This window comes from Mixophyes fleayi, chromosome 4 (assembly GCF_038048845.1).
Source record: "Mixophyes fleayi isolate aMixFle1 chromosome 4, aMixFle1.hap1, whole genome shotgun sequence".
Lineage (NCBI taxonomy): Eukaryota > Metazoa > Chordata > Amphibia > Anura > Limnodynastidae > Mixophyes > Mixophyes fleayi.
The window spans coordinates 35,582,051-35,598,195 of record NC_134405.1 but is presented as its reverse complement, the minus strand read 5'-3'; the positions used below and the strand labels follow the sequence as shown (position 1 = coordinate 35,598,195).

Genomic DNA, 16,145 nt, shown 5'->3' with positions numbered 1-16,145 from the left:
GTAAAGATAACCGCTGAAGTAAGAGATCCTTCAGGAACAGATAATCTTTATTGGGGTTAATCACTTTCATTGCTGACAGGTGTGTGCTAATTACCTTTGAACATGATTTTGAATGTGATTCGTTAACTCTGAACACAGCTACAGGCCTATTATGAAAGGGTGTGCACACTTATGCAACCAGAGTATAGCAGGTTTTTCATTTTCACTTTTTCTCCCTCTAAAAACTGTCTATTTGTTTTCCACTTGAATTTTGTTGGTTAAAAAGTCAAATTAAAGGCGGAAAAAGTTCTGACATGATTTATTTTGATTCCAAGCTGCACATCAAGAACTTCTGCAACTTCAATAAGTGAGTAGACTTTCTTGTATCCACTGCATATATATATATATATATATATATATATATATATATATATATATATATATATATATACACATGTGTATATATATATATATATATATATATATATATATATATATATATATATAAACATATTAATATATGTACATATTAATTTAAATATATATATATATATATATATATATATATATATATATATATATATATATATATATATATATATATATAGTCTTACAAATTGCACCCTGTAGAGTTGAATGAGAGAGTTGGGAGCCTGCGCCAAACCATGTGCTGACGCGTTTCAACACAGATAGTCTTTGACAGAGGGGTCCAGCTGGCAGATGAGGCAAGCAGCGGTCAGCCCATATTATGGAGAGATAGCCCTGTTGATTATACCTATTACTTTTTTACTGTGTTATAAGAAGCCTGAATTAAAAGTTGGAGTGCCTCCTTATACCTCTTTTCTTTTGGATTATTCTGATCTGTGAAGATCTGTTTTTTTTGTAAAGGGAAAGTTGCAGACCTAAACATTCCAGTCTTATTCATACAGCATTGGTCCTTGCACTTGCTGAAACTGACTCATGTAAGGAACTTTTCTTATGAATCATATTACTGTACGCAGGATTTGAAGTGACTCGTTACATTTTTATTATGTGTTATACACACTAACTAAAAGTTCTGAAGCTCACCTTATAATTTATGAGCATGATGTGGCTGGGGAGCATGATGTGGCTGGAAAGCATGATGTGGCTGGGGAGCATGATGTGGCTGGAAAGCATGATGTGGCTGGGGAGAATGATGTGGCTGGAAAGCATGATGTGGCTGGAAAGCATGATGTGGCTGCATAGAGCATGATGTAGCTGGGGAGGACAGGATCTCTGTATTGTGTGGGGGTCAAAAATTTGATTTCTATATTTTGTGTGTCAGTCACAATGATGCCCTCCTAATTGTATTGGTCACAATGATGCTAAATACTACTGTAATTGTATGTACAATGATGTGCAAAAGTTTTAGGCAGGTGTGGAAAAAATGCTGCAAAGTAGAAATGCCTAAAGCCAATCAGACACCAATCCGACACCTCCCTGATGGTATTGCATGATGGATAAGTACCTGCCTATATTTCTTAGCATTGAGAACACCATTAATCCTGACCAAATTCCCAACTCTATTTGCTGAAATGCAGCCCCAAACTTGCAAGGAACCGCCACCATGCTCACTGTTGCCTGCAAACACTCATTATTGTACCGCTCTCCAGCCGTTCGGCGATGGGTGTACTTGGGTCCCACTGTTTTTTTCCAGTTCAGAGCTGATGGCACTGATGGACATCTTCAGATTTCAAAGGGCAGTAAGTATGATGTGTCTTTCATTTGATGCACTAAGTTTCTTTGGCCGACCACTGCGTCTACGGTCCCCAACGTTGCCTGTTTGTTTGTGCTTCTTCACAAAAGCTTGAGCAGCACATCTTGAAACCCCAGTCTGATTTGAAATCTTTTCATTGCTCATGCAGTTAGTATAACTAACTTGTGTCTTGTTGTTGTGCTCAGTCTTCCCATTGTTTATGATCTGTGACATGAAACTGTCTTCTAATTTTATCCTTGACATAGCCCCTAGTGGATGAAATGTGTAGGTACAGTATTTCACATTACACTCTTTAATCACAGCAAATCCATCTGGTTTAGCAAAGATTATCATCCCCTTTTTATATCACACACTTACTATTAATTCAAAAACTGCCACCACCAACATTTGGTTTCAGAGATCACACTCCCCATACTCAGAATTCCATCACGATTTATATCACTTTATAATTAAACTTCAAATCAGCCAGATTTATCATTAGACAAATAATACCTTGTATTTCAGTTATGTAGTGCTTATAAATGACCAAGCTTCACTGGCACATGAATTTGTTAAAAATACTGAAATTAAATGTTGTTAAATGTGATTTAATATGGCAGAATAGCCACAATGCTGAAAGTAAATAATAATAATAATAATAATAATAATATGACATACAGTATAAAATGGCAAACACGTTTATTTGAAAAAAAAAAAAAGAGAGAAATGCAGAAATAGAAAAAAAAATAATTTCCTTGATTTCTGTGCTCAGGAAAGTGGAAGGTCGGACATAACTTCACTAACCAAGTGATCCCCTTAGCCTGACAAGGTTTAACAGGTGCTTACAGCAATATAGATGGGTAGGGGGCGGCCTAGTGCACTAAGCATGCCACAAAAGAGGTAAGACATGCCAGCTTTGCTTCAATGTGGGGCACAAATTCTACTCTAAACGTCTATGAAATTTGCTTAAGGCTAAAATATGCCAATCAAAAGCAAAGGGGGTTGGTTCCACGGACAGACTTGTGTCTGGTTGAGAGTGATTATCTCGGGCTCTCTAAATGCCCTAATCACTACTATAGAGATAAATGTGTTGGACAATGAAAATACCAGGGTCCCAAACAATAGATATAAAAGGCAATATATGTACCAGTGTCCAGTAAAACACTATTATAATGGTACAAAATTATCTCCACTGACCAACCAGAGGAGCGTGGGTGTGTGTTGTTAACCCAATTGGCTTCAAGGTTCATTAAGTCAATGAAAGTCACATGAGTAGTGGTTACCACAGATAGACTTGTTATCAGGTAGGAATGATTATCTTGGATGTGCTTAATGTCCGAATCTTGTTCACATCATCATCATCATCATCATCATCATCACATGACGGACAAAGCAAATGATAGGGTCACAATCAAACTTAGAAATATAATAGGATACACACATAAGTCATCACCTTAAATATATATTTTAGGCATTAAAACTATAAAGAGAAAACATAAGACATTAAAAACATAAATATGGTAAAAAGCACAGTGACGCTCAGAACTGATTTTGTTTCATTATATTTCATCTAGCCAATCACAAGAGAGTGTGTGACTCTAGCCCAATTAGCTTTAAATGATAATATTCTAATTTAATTTAGATATAATGTCTTAAGCAATCAGAATGCCCATATTCAATAGTAAACTCACACCAGGGGGTAAATGTATCAAGCTGAGAGTTCTCCAGCGGGTTTGAAAAGTGGAGATGTTGCCAATAGCAACCAATCAGATTCTAGCTATTATTTTGTAGAATGTACTAAATAAATGATAGAATCTGATTGGTTTTTCAAACCCGCCGGAACACTCTCAGCTTGAAACATTTACCCCGAGGGGTTAAATTTATAAAGCTTACAGGTGCAAAATGCAACGTATTAAAGTAATAAGATGAGACCAGGGGGTAAAGTTGCAAGTTTCCGGCGGGTTTGAAAAAGTGGCGATGTTGGTTATAGCAACCAATCAGATTCTAGCTGTCATTTTGTAGAATACAATAAATAAATGATGGCTAGAATCTGATTGGTTGCTATAGGCAACATCTTCACTTTTTCAAACATGCAGCTTGATAAATTTACCCCAGATATCATATTAGTATATTCAAAATATAAAATACAATATAAAACAAAAACAATACCCGTTTTACAAATTCAATTAAAAGGTTGGATAATCTGTTTCTGCTTTCCCTACATATTTTCTAACCTGGACTAAATGAAATTACTGGAGCTAAAGGCATTGTTAACATCAATTAATTAATGAGTCAGGTTGGCAACTTAGAAACCAGTCAGTTACTTTTTATTTACTTCCTGTATTACCATATCGCTATCTGGTGAGCTGCCCGGTTTTCTGAATAGTGCGAGATTGGCATCCTAAGGTTTGGCAGAAACTCCACTGTCTGCACACAAAATATTTACTAAATTAGTCATATTTGCCAACCTTTGGAAACTTAATTCCGGGAGATCCCAGGCAGGGGGCGTGGTTGGAGGGCGGGAGGGGTGGGGTGCAGAGAATCGCGTAATTTTGGCCAATTTTTTCACCACGATCGCGTTATTTTGAGGAGGAAGTTGCTGTATGCGGGATATTTGCCTGCTCACCTGGGAGTCCGGGAGACCTTCCCGAATTTCGGGAGTCTCACGGACATTTCGGGAGAGTAGGCAAGTATGAAATTAGTTGGTCAAAAAGTACCTCTAAATGCAATAACACAAAAACAGGACAGGGAAGTAACTAGAAATGTTTGGGCCCCTTAATAAAATTGCAATGTGGCCCTCTATCATACATCCCAGCATTTACACATCCAAAATCTAAACATAATAATAAGCAATTGGAACTATCCCACTGAAATTGACATTTGGAAGGTATGCTACATGCATCATCATCATAAAGTCATACTTGCCACTATGTCTGTGCCATGCCCAGTTAGTACCTAATAGGGCACTGTACCATACTTCCCAAGTATCCCGATGCTGGTGAGACAGTCCTGAAGGGTGGAGCTTATGCAAAAATTGACATTTTAAGGAGGGTTTGAGTTGATTGGGATGGGGCTTATTTTGATCTGATTTTGTGTGTCTCAATGTTTTGAGGTTTGCAGTACTAAATAGCAATCCGTCACATTAGTCTAAATTAAACGTACAGTCATTGTATCCTTATTATTTTCCAAATTGTCAAATCAATTGCCTGAATAAACTTGTCATAAAGCCCTATTAAATTTATACTTTAAGACACATTTTTCTCCTCTTGGTAAGGGTCCCCTGAGCAATCGCATGGGCTGCTATGGCAGTAGTTAGGCCCATTGGCCTGGGGTCCTTTCTTGAAATCAATAAGCACAAACATATTTACAAACATATTTTACTTGATTGTTTTACGAGTAGAATTATGCCACATTTCCTGGAATCCTTCATGTCCAGTACAAGACTGTTCCCATTACTATCACTCAACAGATTCCAGAATTTCTAGTACCTCTACTAGACCACCGAGAGAGACGGCCTTTCTCCCGGATCTTCCTATTGAAGTGAGTGAGACGGGGTACAAAACGATGCGATTTGCGGCGCCACTTATTTTCCCTTCACTTGCCATGTTTTGAAAGTTGGCAAGTACGCACTGTGTCTACATAATATAACCACAATTGATCTAATCAGTACAGTCTTAGATCTCAGAGCTTCCCAGCTACTACAATGTATTATTCAACTCTGTAAAATAAAGATTTGGGGCAGGGCTGCTTTAAGACATTATTGGGATCAATACTGCTTACAAAACACAAGGGGTAGCTTGCAATTGTATCTATTGTTTTCCCAAGGAAGCAGAATAAGACAGAGAAAACCATTGTTCTTCACTTCTCTTCTCTTCCCGCTGGTTCAGTGTACTTAGATTCTGAGTGAGGATTTTTAATTTTTTTAGATTTTGGGAAATAACATTAAAGGGCTTGGAATAAATTTAGATCTTAAACTATGTTTTCAGTCAGGGTTTAGTCTTTGATTAGGGCTTGCAATGTTTCTAGGGTTAAAATTGGGATAGCTTCAGTTTTAGCACTTGGGACAATGTTAGACCAATGTAGAAGCTAGAGTGAAGTAGTACTGTAGGTTGAGTCTCAGGTAACCATTATTTTGATTTTTTTTAAAATCTTTATTTGACTGGAAGATCTTAAAATCATCAAACAAGTAAGAGCAGGTTTTTCTTTTTCCGGAATGTTGCTGGTCCTTAGCAAATTGACCAACTGCATACCGGTGCAGCCTACACATAGGGGCCTGATGAGGGGGGGGGGGGGGTAGCTAGGGGGTAATTCCACAGGGTCTGGGCCTTTGGGGAGCCTGGGGGGCCCAAGCTAGATGTCGGAGCATATATTCAGCTGAAGGTGCCTTTTTGCATCACGATAATGCAAGAAAACATCATGACAACTCAACAAGACAAGCAGCCGAGCAGCATGAGAGTTCAGAGAGGGATGACCATTGTCTTTTGAAAGAGTGTGAAGAGGAACTTCATTTCCCAATATTCTATCGTGCTGAGAGAGATGTGACTATGCTATCAAAGACAAGACCAAAGAGAGGGGGTGAAAAACACGCAGATGATTAAGGTGGAGGGGGGCCTGGAAAGACCTCTATCCCCTAGGCCCATGATCGCTGTCTATGGCCCTGCTTACAGATAACAGAGAATACATTTTAGAGGACTAAAATGTTCATCAACAGTTTAAATGAGCCCTAATGTTTGCAGCCTTGCTTTTTAGTTCTATAAAATTTGGTCACATTTGCACATTACTGATATGAATACATATATGTGTACTGTATGTATCTGGTGACTGAGCTAAAACATAACAGTGGGGTGGAAATTAGTAGCTGGGATGGCAAATACACAAAGTGCAATGATAATGCCAATTCCTGAGTTTGCATGTGCACTGTATCACTATTATAATCTTTAGTGCAGGTGGAGCAGAGTTTACTGAAACAGATGGTGCCTGGTTGCTTACGATTAAGTGGAGAATGTTTGCATTTTTGTGGAACATCTCTGAATAGTTTATGATATAGCTTGAGATATAAGAATGAGTCAATTACAAAAAAAAAACCTTTTGAACTAATATATGAAATACATTGGATGTGCAGCGCATAACGGTATGTTCTTGCACCAGTTCGATGACGGAGGGTCTTCCTAGAGCATACCGAGGAGAACACCTACACTCTTGTCTAAGTTAGCAGAGAGGCGGCAGAATCTCAACCGTTGCACAGTGCAAAAGACACATCAAAAATCAGCTTTAAAATCATTCATTTAAACATTTCAGTTATTATTCTAAAATACTTCTCAGTTTAGCTTCATGGCTTACATTACTCACGAGAGTGAGTTGGCATCAGAGAGTTTTTATCGCATGTGCCAGTTTTGTGTGTGAAGCTTTTATAACATTGCTCAAAGTACGCCTGCAAATGCACTGTTCCACCAAAATGCAACTTATTAAAGTAATAAGATGAGACCAGAGAGTAAATGTATTAAGCTGCCTGTTTCCGGCGGGTTTGAAAAGTGGAGATGTTGCCTATAGCAACCAATCAGAGTCTAGCTGTCATTTTGTAGAATGCACTAAATAAATGATAACTAGGGGCCTGATTCATTAAGGATCTTAAATGAAGAGGATCCTTATTTCAGTCTCCTGGACAAAACCATGTTACAATGCAAGGGGTGCAAATTAGTATTCTGTTTTGCACATAAGTTAAATACTGACTGTTTTTTCATGTAACACACACATATCAACTTTAAATTTCAGTGTACAAATAAACTATCAAGTATTTGTGTGTTACATGAAAAAACAGTCAGCATTTAACTTATGTGCAAAACAAAACACTCATTTGCACCTCTTGCATTGTAACATTGGTTTTGTCCAGGAGACTGAACTAAGGATCCTGTTCATTTAAGATCTTTAATGAATCAGGCCCTAGAATCTGATCGGTTGCTATAGGCAAACAGCTCCACTTTTCAAACCCCCAGGAAACTCAAGGCTTGATTCATTTACTCCCCGATCTCCTTTGGGGAGTGGAAGTGGCTGTGTCTGTGTCAGCACAGCAAGGAGTGCCTTTAAAAATGCACCCTCTCCATCGTTTTATCTCATTGCAGTAATCAAGCCAAACAAAATTAAATCTCGTCCTTGCAAAACTAGACATCTACAGCATACCACCATCTTGCTTCGCCAACCCAGGCTTATTAGTGGATATTTAGTTGCACTATGGCAAATAAAAAAACACCTGCACCAAAAATTATTTTGCTCTGTGCTTTGGCCACATCGTCATTGAGGTCCATTATGTGCGGAGGCAATACAGTTTTGCTTTCTGTGTACAAGGTAAAAGACATCGCTCTATACAGAAATATATTTAGTGTAAACTCAATGGCTGGACTCTTACTAGAAAGAAAAAGAGGAAAGTAAAAGAGGAAGATGGCGAACAAGCTCTTGTTAAAAAGGGATTAAAATAAATAGAAATAAGTTGACAGGTGCTTACTTAATACGGGACCCCATGATGTTGCTGCAGTGTCTGTTGTTGACCTATGAATCGTACAGCCTCACTTCATTGTTGTTACGTCTGGTCTTGTCCTTGTGTGGCTTATTACAAAATAAACGCTCCTCACTCTGTCTGCGCCAGGTCGCCTGTCTTCTCATGGACCCCCCTTGTCTCAGAGGGCCCTCGGCATCGGTCCTGGCTGCTGGTCCAGGTTTGGGGAGGTTGGAGACGCAGTGGTAATGAGCACAGCTTGTCAGATTTCCTGTGTGGGTTTGTAGAGGAAGTTGTCTTGTGTGACATGACTTTAAAATTCTGAATATTTTTAAGCTGTCTGCACCTATACAAAGTGCGGACAGTAATGTTGTGTCTTATACGGAGAGAAAATAAACCTGAACAAAGGCTGATCACCAAACACCTGGATCAGCTGTTTCTAGAGTATAATTCTACTTTAATAGAGTATACAATGTATATGTGTCAAATGTGACTGCTCACCCTATTGCTCAATAGACATTAATACTTTATCTATTGCATCTAACTTCTTCCTCTGCACAGTGTGACTAACACTGACCTTTCTTTCTGTCTGTCTGTAAAAATATAATTAAATGCATTTGGTGCACGTGTGCAAAACATGCAGAGTCTTTTAATATATAAGGTATATTTTGGGAATAGCCAGTGCAAATATTAATATACAATAAGAATAAAATTCCAGGCCTGAAGAGTTTGCAGTCTGATTGGATAGAGGAAATCATGTACAGAAATAACAGACATAAAAGCGGAAAGCGGAGGAAAGGTGCTAAAAACAAATCATCACAGTATGTGCAAACATATATACTAGAATATGGATTTTATTATCTTAAGGGAATTATGTAAAGAAATCTGGTACAAATCAGAAAAAATATATATTTTGATGATTCCTCTATATAGGGCGCAGGGACAAATTTTTTATTTTTAATTTGAAATGTTTTTTTTTTCCCACTGATATTATACAGGGGCAATTTATGTCTATTTATGTGTTTATACATATATTTTTTTTATTTATATATACTTTTTTGGCCATGGGGTGCCATTTGGGTTAGGGGGAGGATGTTAAAGGAGGGGTGCTGATCAATATCTCTCAGCAATAGTGATCTAGTGCAATCTGACAATACATCCAACAATTATATACCAATCTGGAGATGTAGGGTAGATATGTCTCCTAGTAGGCCACTCCACTGTAACGTCACTATAATGCCACTTGGTCTTTGCAGCAAGACCAAGTGGCATTCTGAGCAGACTGTTAAAACTATAACTGATTTAATGAGCCATTCACAGTTTTGGACAGTGTGTATTTACACGTGCATGGCTTAATCTTTGAGACAAGCATATACTACTGGCAGAATCAGCTACTTAGCTTCCTCTTCTGGGCAGAAGTGGGGGGCTTACAGCGATCCCAGGCACGATTCTGAAACCAAGGGCTGTCAGTGGCATCTGATTCCGGCACTAGTAGAAGGGCACACTGTGTTAGGTTTCTTTGGAATCTAAGACAACATATTGTTATGGCTCACATCAGGAAGTTATTTCATAAGCTTGTTCCTATTCCCTTCCAACTCCTTCTATCCTATATAAAAAGTCTTCTCTCTCAAAGCTGGATCATTGTGGCTTCGGCCTTCTTTCCACCTGTTTGTCTAGACCTATATCTACGACCTTCTGCTCAGCTTGCAAACCCCTTTTCTGTGACCTTCTGCTTGTCGCATAAAGGCAGGCAGTGAACGATGCCTACTTGCTGGGATTGGCACTACTGAACTTGGAGGCGTGGAGTCTAACGTGCCCCTGGTCTTTGCCAGTGACTCCCACAAGAAGGTATGGATTTTGCTGCAAGGGATGCGCAGGACGTGGTTCTCCAAGACAGCTATCAGCGAAGTAGCAGGTGAGTAGAATAGTAAGATAGTCCGAGTTCAAGCTGAGCAGGATGCAAGGTGCAAAAACAGAATCCAAAAGAATGGTCAATATAGCCAGAGGTCAAATGCAAGAAGATGTATTGCAGAGCCAAATGTGATCTGAAGAGAGTAGTCAGAAGCCAAAGTCAGGAACCAGAATCAATAATAACAGTCAGAACACAGGGAGTGCGGGAACTCTAGAGTACTGGAGACTAAATATTATGGGATCCCAATGGTGCCACAGCCTTACTTAAATAAGGAGAGGAAGCACACTAATTACCTAACAACGAGACAGGCATAATCAGAAAAGCGGAACGCCTATCTGGAAGCACCACGTTTGGTTGCTGGGTAAAAGGATGCAAGGCTGGAGGAGAAAACAGGCAGCCGCCCCTGTAAGGGTGGAGAGGGACGGCAACTGACATTGCTCCATCGGTTTATCTACTCCTTCCATCCATATTAAGCAATCTCACTTCACTGCACTGAATCATTGTTCTCACTGTGTCCTTTCCAATCCTGCCCCCCCCCAAACTCCTCCTACTCTGCCGCTCATGTATATCCTATTAAGGTAAGAAAATAAAACTTTAATATAGAACATTGATCATACAAAACCCTGGACTGTAATAGCCCAAATTTAGGGTATGATTCATTTTTTGTTGCCATTTAAGTACAAGGAACAAGCCAAGCTTCAACATAGGAGTGGAGGGGGCATAATACCATCATCACCTGAGTGATACAATCATTTCAGACGTACCCATGTTAAGGAAATAAAAGGGTGGTTAAAAATATAAGCAAACATATATGACAATATGAACTGAAGGTTGCTTGAGCCAATCCATTATAATTTGACTGAGGGGAAGGTTATGAGTGGAACAAATAAGCTAGGGAATGTTACCAACATAAAAAGAGTGGGAGAGTCATCTGTTTACAAAAGAAGGAATGGATAATATGGCAAAATGACTACCTCCCCAAATACACAGTTAAATTAAACCCTGCAATGTAGTCTTATATATTAATGTGATGGTCTCTGTCACTGACACGGTAAGAAGCAGAACCAGCTTCGGGTACAAGAGAGGTTGCAAAGTTCATCCATTAGTTAGACAATGGTACAATTCTTTATACACAGAGGTCGAAATGGGTGCGTATACGTTTGTATGTCATAGCACCACTACTCCTACTGCTTTGATTGCAAAAACTATCAAATTACATTCACTAACATTTTTCATACTGCCACTTCTAAATTTACACTTTGACCATATGTAGGAAACCGGAAAAACGTGTCTGTAAGGTGTCGTCCCGCTGTCTCTCCGGGACGGTCGCCTGTATCTTCTCCCCACGTGTCTGGTTTCCGCCGCCCTCTCTATGCCCATTGGCTGCCCAGAGTTTATAAGGCATCACCAGTCAGATCTCCAGTGCCAGAGTATCAGGTCTCATTGCCTGCTCCAACGTTCCTGTACCTTTGCATTGCCTTGACTATCCTGCCTTCCAGTGCCCTTTCTATCAGGACCGTTTGACCACTCTTTTGGATTTCCCTTTTGTACCGCATTACCAGACTTTTACCGACCCGGCTTGTCTCACCACTCTTCTGGATATCCCCTGTGTACCTTGTTCGCCAGCATTGTTACCGACCCGGCTCATCTGACCACTCTTCTCACGTGCCTCGCTATCTGACTTAGGGAAGGACCACGACCTGCATGTCTCTTGCGGTGGAGTCCATACCTCCTTGCAGGTGTCCCTGGTGAACCAGGGGCACCTCAGATTCTGCATCTTCCTCCAAGTAGAGCCAACGTTAGCAGGTACGCAACATATAGTTGTGGCAGTGTCTGTTCAGGTGATTAATTTACAACCAGTAACTACTCATATCTCAATGATAATCAGCTACATGAAGCAAGAAAAAAAATAGGTGGAACACCCAATCAGAGCAAACCCCCCTAATAACACGGCATGCTATAATAAATGGCTTTTATTGTAAAGTACAAGAGAGAAGAGTGGGAGGGATAATTACTAGGATAATACAAAATCACTAAATTATCAATTAAATCTATTAACATTTCACTATCTTGTTGTTATTGCTAACTTCTCTAATTCTATAACTATTGCTCTATTAACAATTATGTAAATTACTTTAAATATCTTGGCTGTCACCAATAATTTTTACACTGTTACAATAAATATCATATCTCTGAGTTAGAAACACTATACAAAGTTATGTTTTAGTTTCAACTAGAGTATAGTAGATACAGTTAGGGACAGCTGATCTTTTTAATGTTAATAACTTGTCCGTGATTATTATAGAATTGATAGTGGCATTTATCTGATGGTGGTGAAGGAGTTGTTCTCTGTGTTTGTTACTTTTTCTTAGTTTCTATGTTTTGTATGTTATTATTAATGAATTTATGGGTGACATTGGTGTTATGAAATTAACCTGGCCAGGACTTATGATTATTTGTTAAAACTCTTGTAATCATATTGTGTGAGATTTTGAGTGGTACCACTTATCTGTTCCTGTTTGTTTCAGAGCTAAGATGATGAATTAGTGGGCCCTTGTCATCCTGCCTGGCTCTTGTGGGCCATGGAGTTGTACCCACTCCGTGTGCCTCTACACCTAGTGGGTACAAAATCACATAGGCAAGTATCCTACAAAATAATTTGTACCTTTCTTATAAAACAACACCACACTGAAAGGACGATAGTTATTTACAGACAGTCTACCAGGGAGTTATCCCGTATTGTAAGCTTACAAATTGATATGGGTCCATGGAGGCAGCACGGTGGCCCAGTGGTTAGCACTTCTGCCTCACAGCGCTGGGGTCATGAGTTCAATTCCTGACTATGGCCTTATCTGTGTGGAGTTTGTATGTTCTCCCCGTGTTTGCGTGGGTTTCCTCCGGGTGCTCCGGTTTCCTCCCACATTCCAAAAACATACTGGTAGGTTAATTGGCTGCTTTCAAAATTGACCCTAGTCTCTCTTTCTCTCTCTGTCTGTGTGTGTATGTTAGGAAATTTAGACTGTAAGCCCCAATGGGGCAGGGACTGATGTGAATGAGTTCTCTGTACAGCGCTGCGGAATTAGTGGCGCTATATAAATAAATGGTGATGATGATGATGATGATGGAGGCGAGTTATAGTGTACCCATGACGAGGGGAGGTTATCCCAGTTTTGAGTTATAGAAAAAAGTCCAAAAGCCCCCATGGGGAATTGAAGTGTGAGTATATTGAATAAAAACCAAGGTATCCAGGTCTGAGAGAATTTATAAGTTTTATTGCTTTGATAGGAAGTCATTTGTTGCATGGTTGCCACGTGCCAAATTTTGCCATGAAGAAGAGATATGGGTGCAGAGTGTGGTTGTTTCCAATGGTTAGCGATTAAACATTTCACTGCATTAAGAATGTGGGAGGCCAATTTATTTTCATGTGTATCGATGGGTAGACCTTAGAGGAATGACCATGGCTCTATTTAAATAGGGTGTTGAATGATTTTACCAAGGAGTTGGGAGATCTCTTTCCAAAAAGCTTCTATTTATACTAGGCCTGGCCAACCTGTGGCTCTCCAGGTGTTGTGAAAATACAAGTGCCAGCATGCCCTGCCAGCTATCTACCATTAATTATTTTGAAGACTGGTTTGCACAAAATACCATCCACTCCGGTGAAAAATAGAGTGATTGCTATATATAGGAGAATGCTTATGTTTGTAGACTCCATGTTGAAACAAACTCACATCAAAGCCCGGTATGGAGAAACAAGGTATTAATTCACCCCAACCAGTCTGCACCTCGTTTCTCACAAACTGTGAACTATAAAAACATATACTTTTTCTAGCCCTCTGGTTCCCCATATTTCTCAGTCATATTTAGACTTGCATATATTCTATTTTTAAATTAGTTAAAATGTCTGCCAGCATGTTTTGTTATCTTGCAGACTAGTCCATTGTTTCAGCACAGGCAAAAGGATTATTGTCCACCAGTCCTGTATGAATGTACATCACAACAGGGGGTCTCTTGTCTTTGTTTAGCTGTGGATCTGTGTGTGCTAGCATAAGGAAAAGGCCCACAGACAGAGCTCTATGTTTAATTACAGAGGATTGCATTGTGTATTTAAATGTAAATGTGTCTGGATTGTGATCTCTCCTGTTTAAACAAACTCTGCTGTATAGCCACAGAACAATACCTGTCCCTAATTAAATAAGGAGTGGCTTATCTGCTGTCCCTTTGTCTGTATGTTAACCTCTGAAAAGGTAAATACAGAAAAGGACCAATCAGGCAGGTCCTGAATTTGCAGATGAGGTAATTTTTGGGCTTAAAAGAAAGCTCCAAAGGACAGCAAATTGGCATTCACTACCCAGTGATAGCTGAAGTCAGGCTGGTGTTGAGATTTAGATCTCTGCCCCTGACAGGAAAGTGACAATCGGTCCCTGGAGTACTGCCTTTGCCCTGATCTACATCTACATTTCTTGGGGAGCTGTGTGTCTGCCAAAAGCGGAGTGACAGTGACTCAGGGCCCCTATCTTGCTGGTAGCCTTAAAGGAGAAAGGCGGAGAAGCTGGATGGATAGACAGCAGTCCCTGAGAGTGGCTAGGATACTGTTGAGGTGTTTTCATTATACCCTGTATGTTGTCTGTGCCAAACTGTAGTGTTATTTGTTTCAAGTTATTATTTAAATATGTTTACTGCTGTTTGGTGCTACCATTGTGTTAAATAAACGTATTTATTTTATTTCGGATATTTGCCTGGGTAATTTTGAACCTTGGCTAGGTACCGGGTAGGCCAGCTGTGCAGTGCAGAAGGTTACACCCGGTATGCTCACACCCGGCTACAGTTTGCCCAAAGGCATGTGAGAGATATGACCATCTGGAGGAAAATTCTATGTTCTGTGTTCAGCTCAAATGCTAAACACTCTGCTTGGTGTCAACCTAACACTTCACATCACATTGAAAACACGATCCCTACAGTGAAGCATGGTGGTGGCAGCATCATGCCATGGGGGTGCTTCTCTGCAGCAGCTACTGGAAAGCTTATAAAAATTGAGGAAAAAATGGATGGAGCAAAGTAAAGAGAAATCATGCAGGAAAACCTGCTGCAGTCTACAAGAGTGCTTGGATGTGGAAAAACACAGAAAGTGGAACATAACAATGACCCAAAGAATAGAGCAAAAGCCAAAGTGGAGTGCCTCACCACCAAACAGATTAATGTCCTGAAGTGGCCTGGTCAGAGTCCAAATCTCAATCCAATTGAGTATCTGTAGCACTACTTAAAAATTGTTTTCCCCCAACGATCACCATCCAATCTGACGGAGCTAGATTAAATTTGCCAAGAAGAATTGTCTAAAATTCCAGTGTTTACATGTGCAATACTGATAGACACTTACCCAAATAGACTCAGAGCTATCATTGCTGTCAAATGTGGTTCTACCAAGTATAAACTCGGGGAGAGTTCACTTTTTTTCAGTTTTTGGTTCATGACAAATTTTTACAAATTTTTGGATTACATTTTTGTGTGGTTCTCCAATCAGGTTTCTGCCCCCTCCACTGAAACTGTCTTGGCTAAAGCCACCAACAATCTCCTATAGGCTACAGCAAGGGGCCATTTCTCCCTTCTGATCCTCCTGGACTCGCAGTGGCCTTCGAACCCATAGACCACACCCTCCAGTCCATTGGCCTCTCCGGCACAGTCCTTTCCTGGCTCACCTCTTACCATGCCGACCGTTCCTTCTCTGTATCCACCTCTGGTTCTCTCTCCCCCTCTTCCAGTTGGGGTCCCACAAGGCTCTGTTTTTGGACCCTTACTCTTTTCGCTATACACCACCTCCCTGGGTGAATTCATCAGCTCCTTCGGCCTCAAGTACCACCTTTATGCTGACGACACTCAACTCAACCTCTCATCTCCTGATCTCTCTGCCTCCCTCCTCTCTTGGATGTCCACTTACCTCTCTGCCATCTCCTCCTGGATGTCCTCTAGATTTTTTAAACTTAACATTGCTAAATCTGAACTCATTGTCTTTCCTCCATCTCGAACCTCCTCCCTCTCTGACCTCTCTATCA

General features: G+C 40.0%; 1 protein-coding gene across 1 annotated transcript in view; it reads right to left on the bottom strand.

Annotated features, from left to right (window-relative positions):
* The window catches only part of LOC142151187 (DENN domain-containing protein 1B-like), a 57,614-nt gene extending 49,137 nt beyond the window's left edge, over window positions 1-8,477 (bottom strand). The window contains exon 1 of the mRNA XM_075206554.1: window positions 8,196-8,477. Coding sequence (XP_075062655.1) covers window positions 8,196-8,212 — 17 coding nt within the window. The 5' untranslated portion in view covers window positions 8,213-8,477. The remainder of the gene's footprint in view (window positions 1-8,195) is intronic.
* Window positions 8,478-16,145: the final 7,668 nt, after the last annotated feature.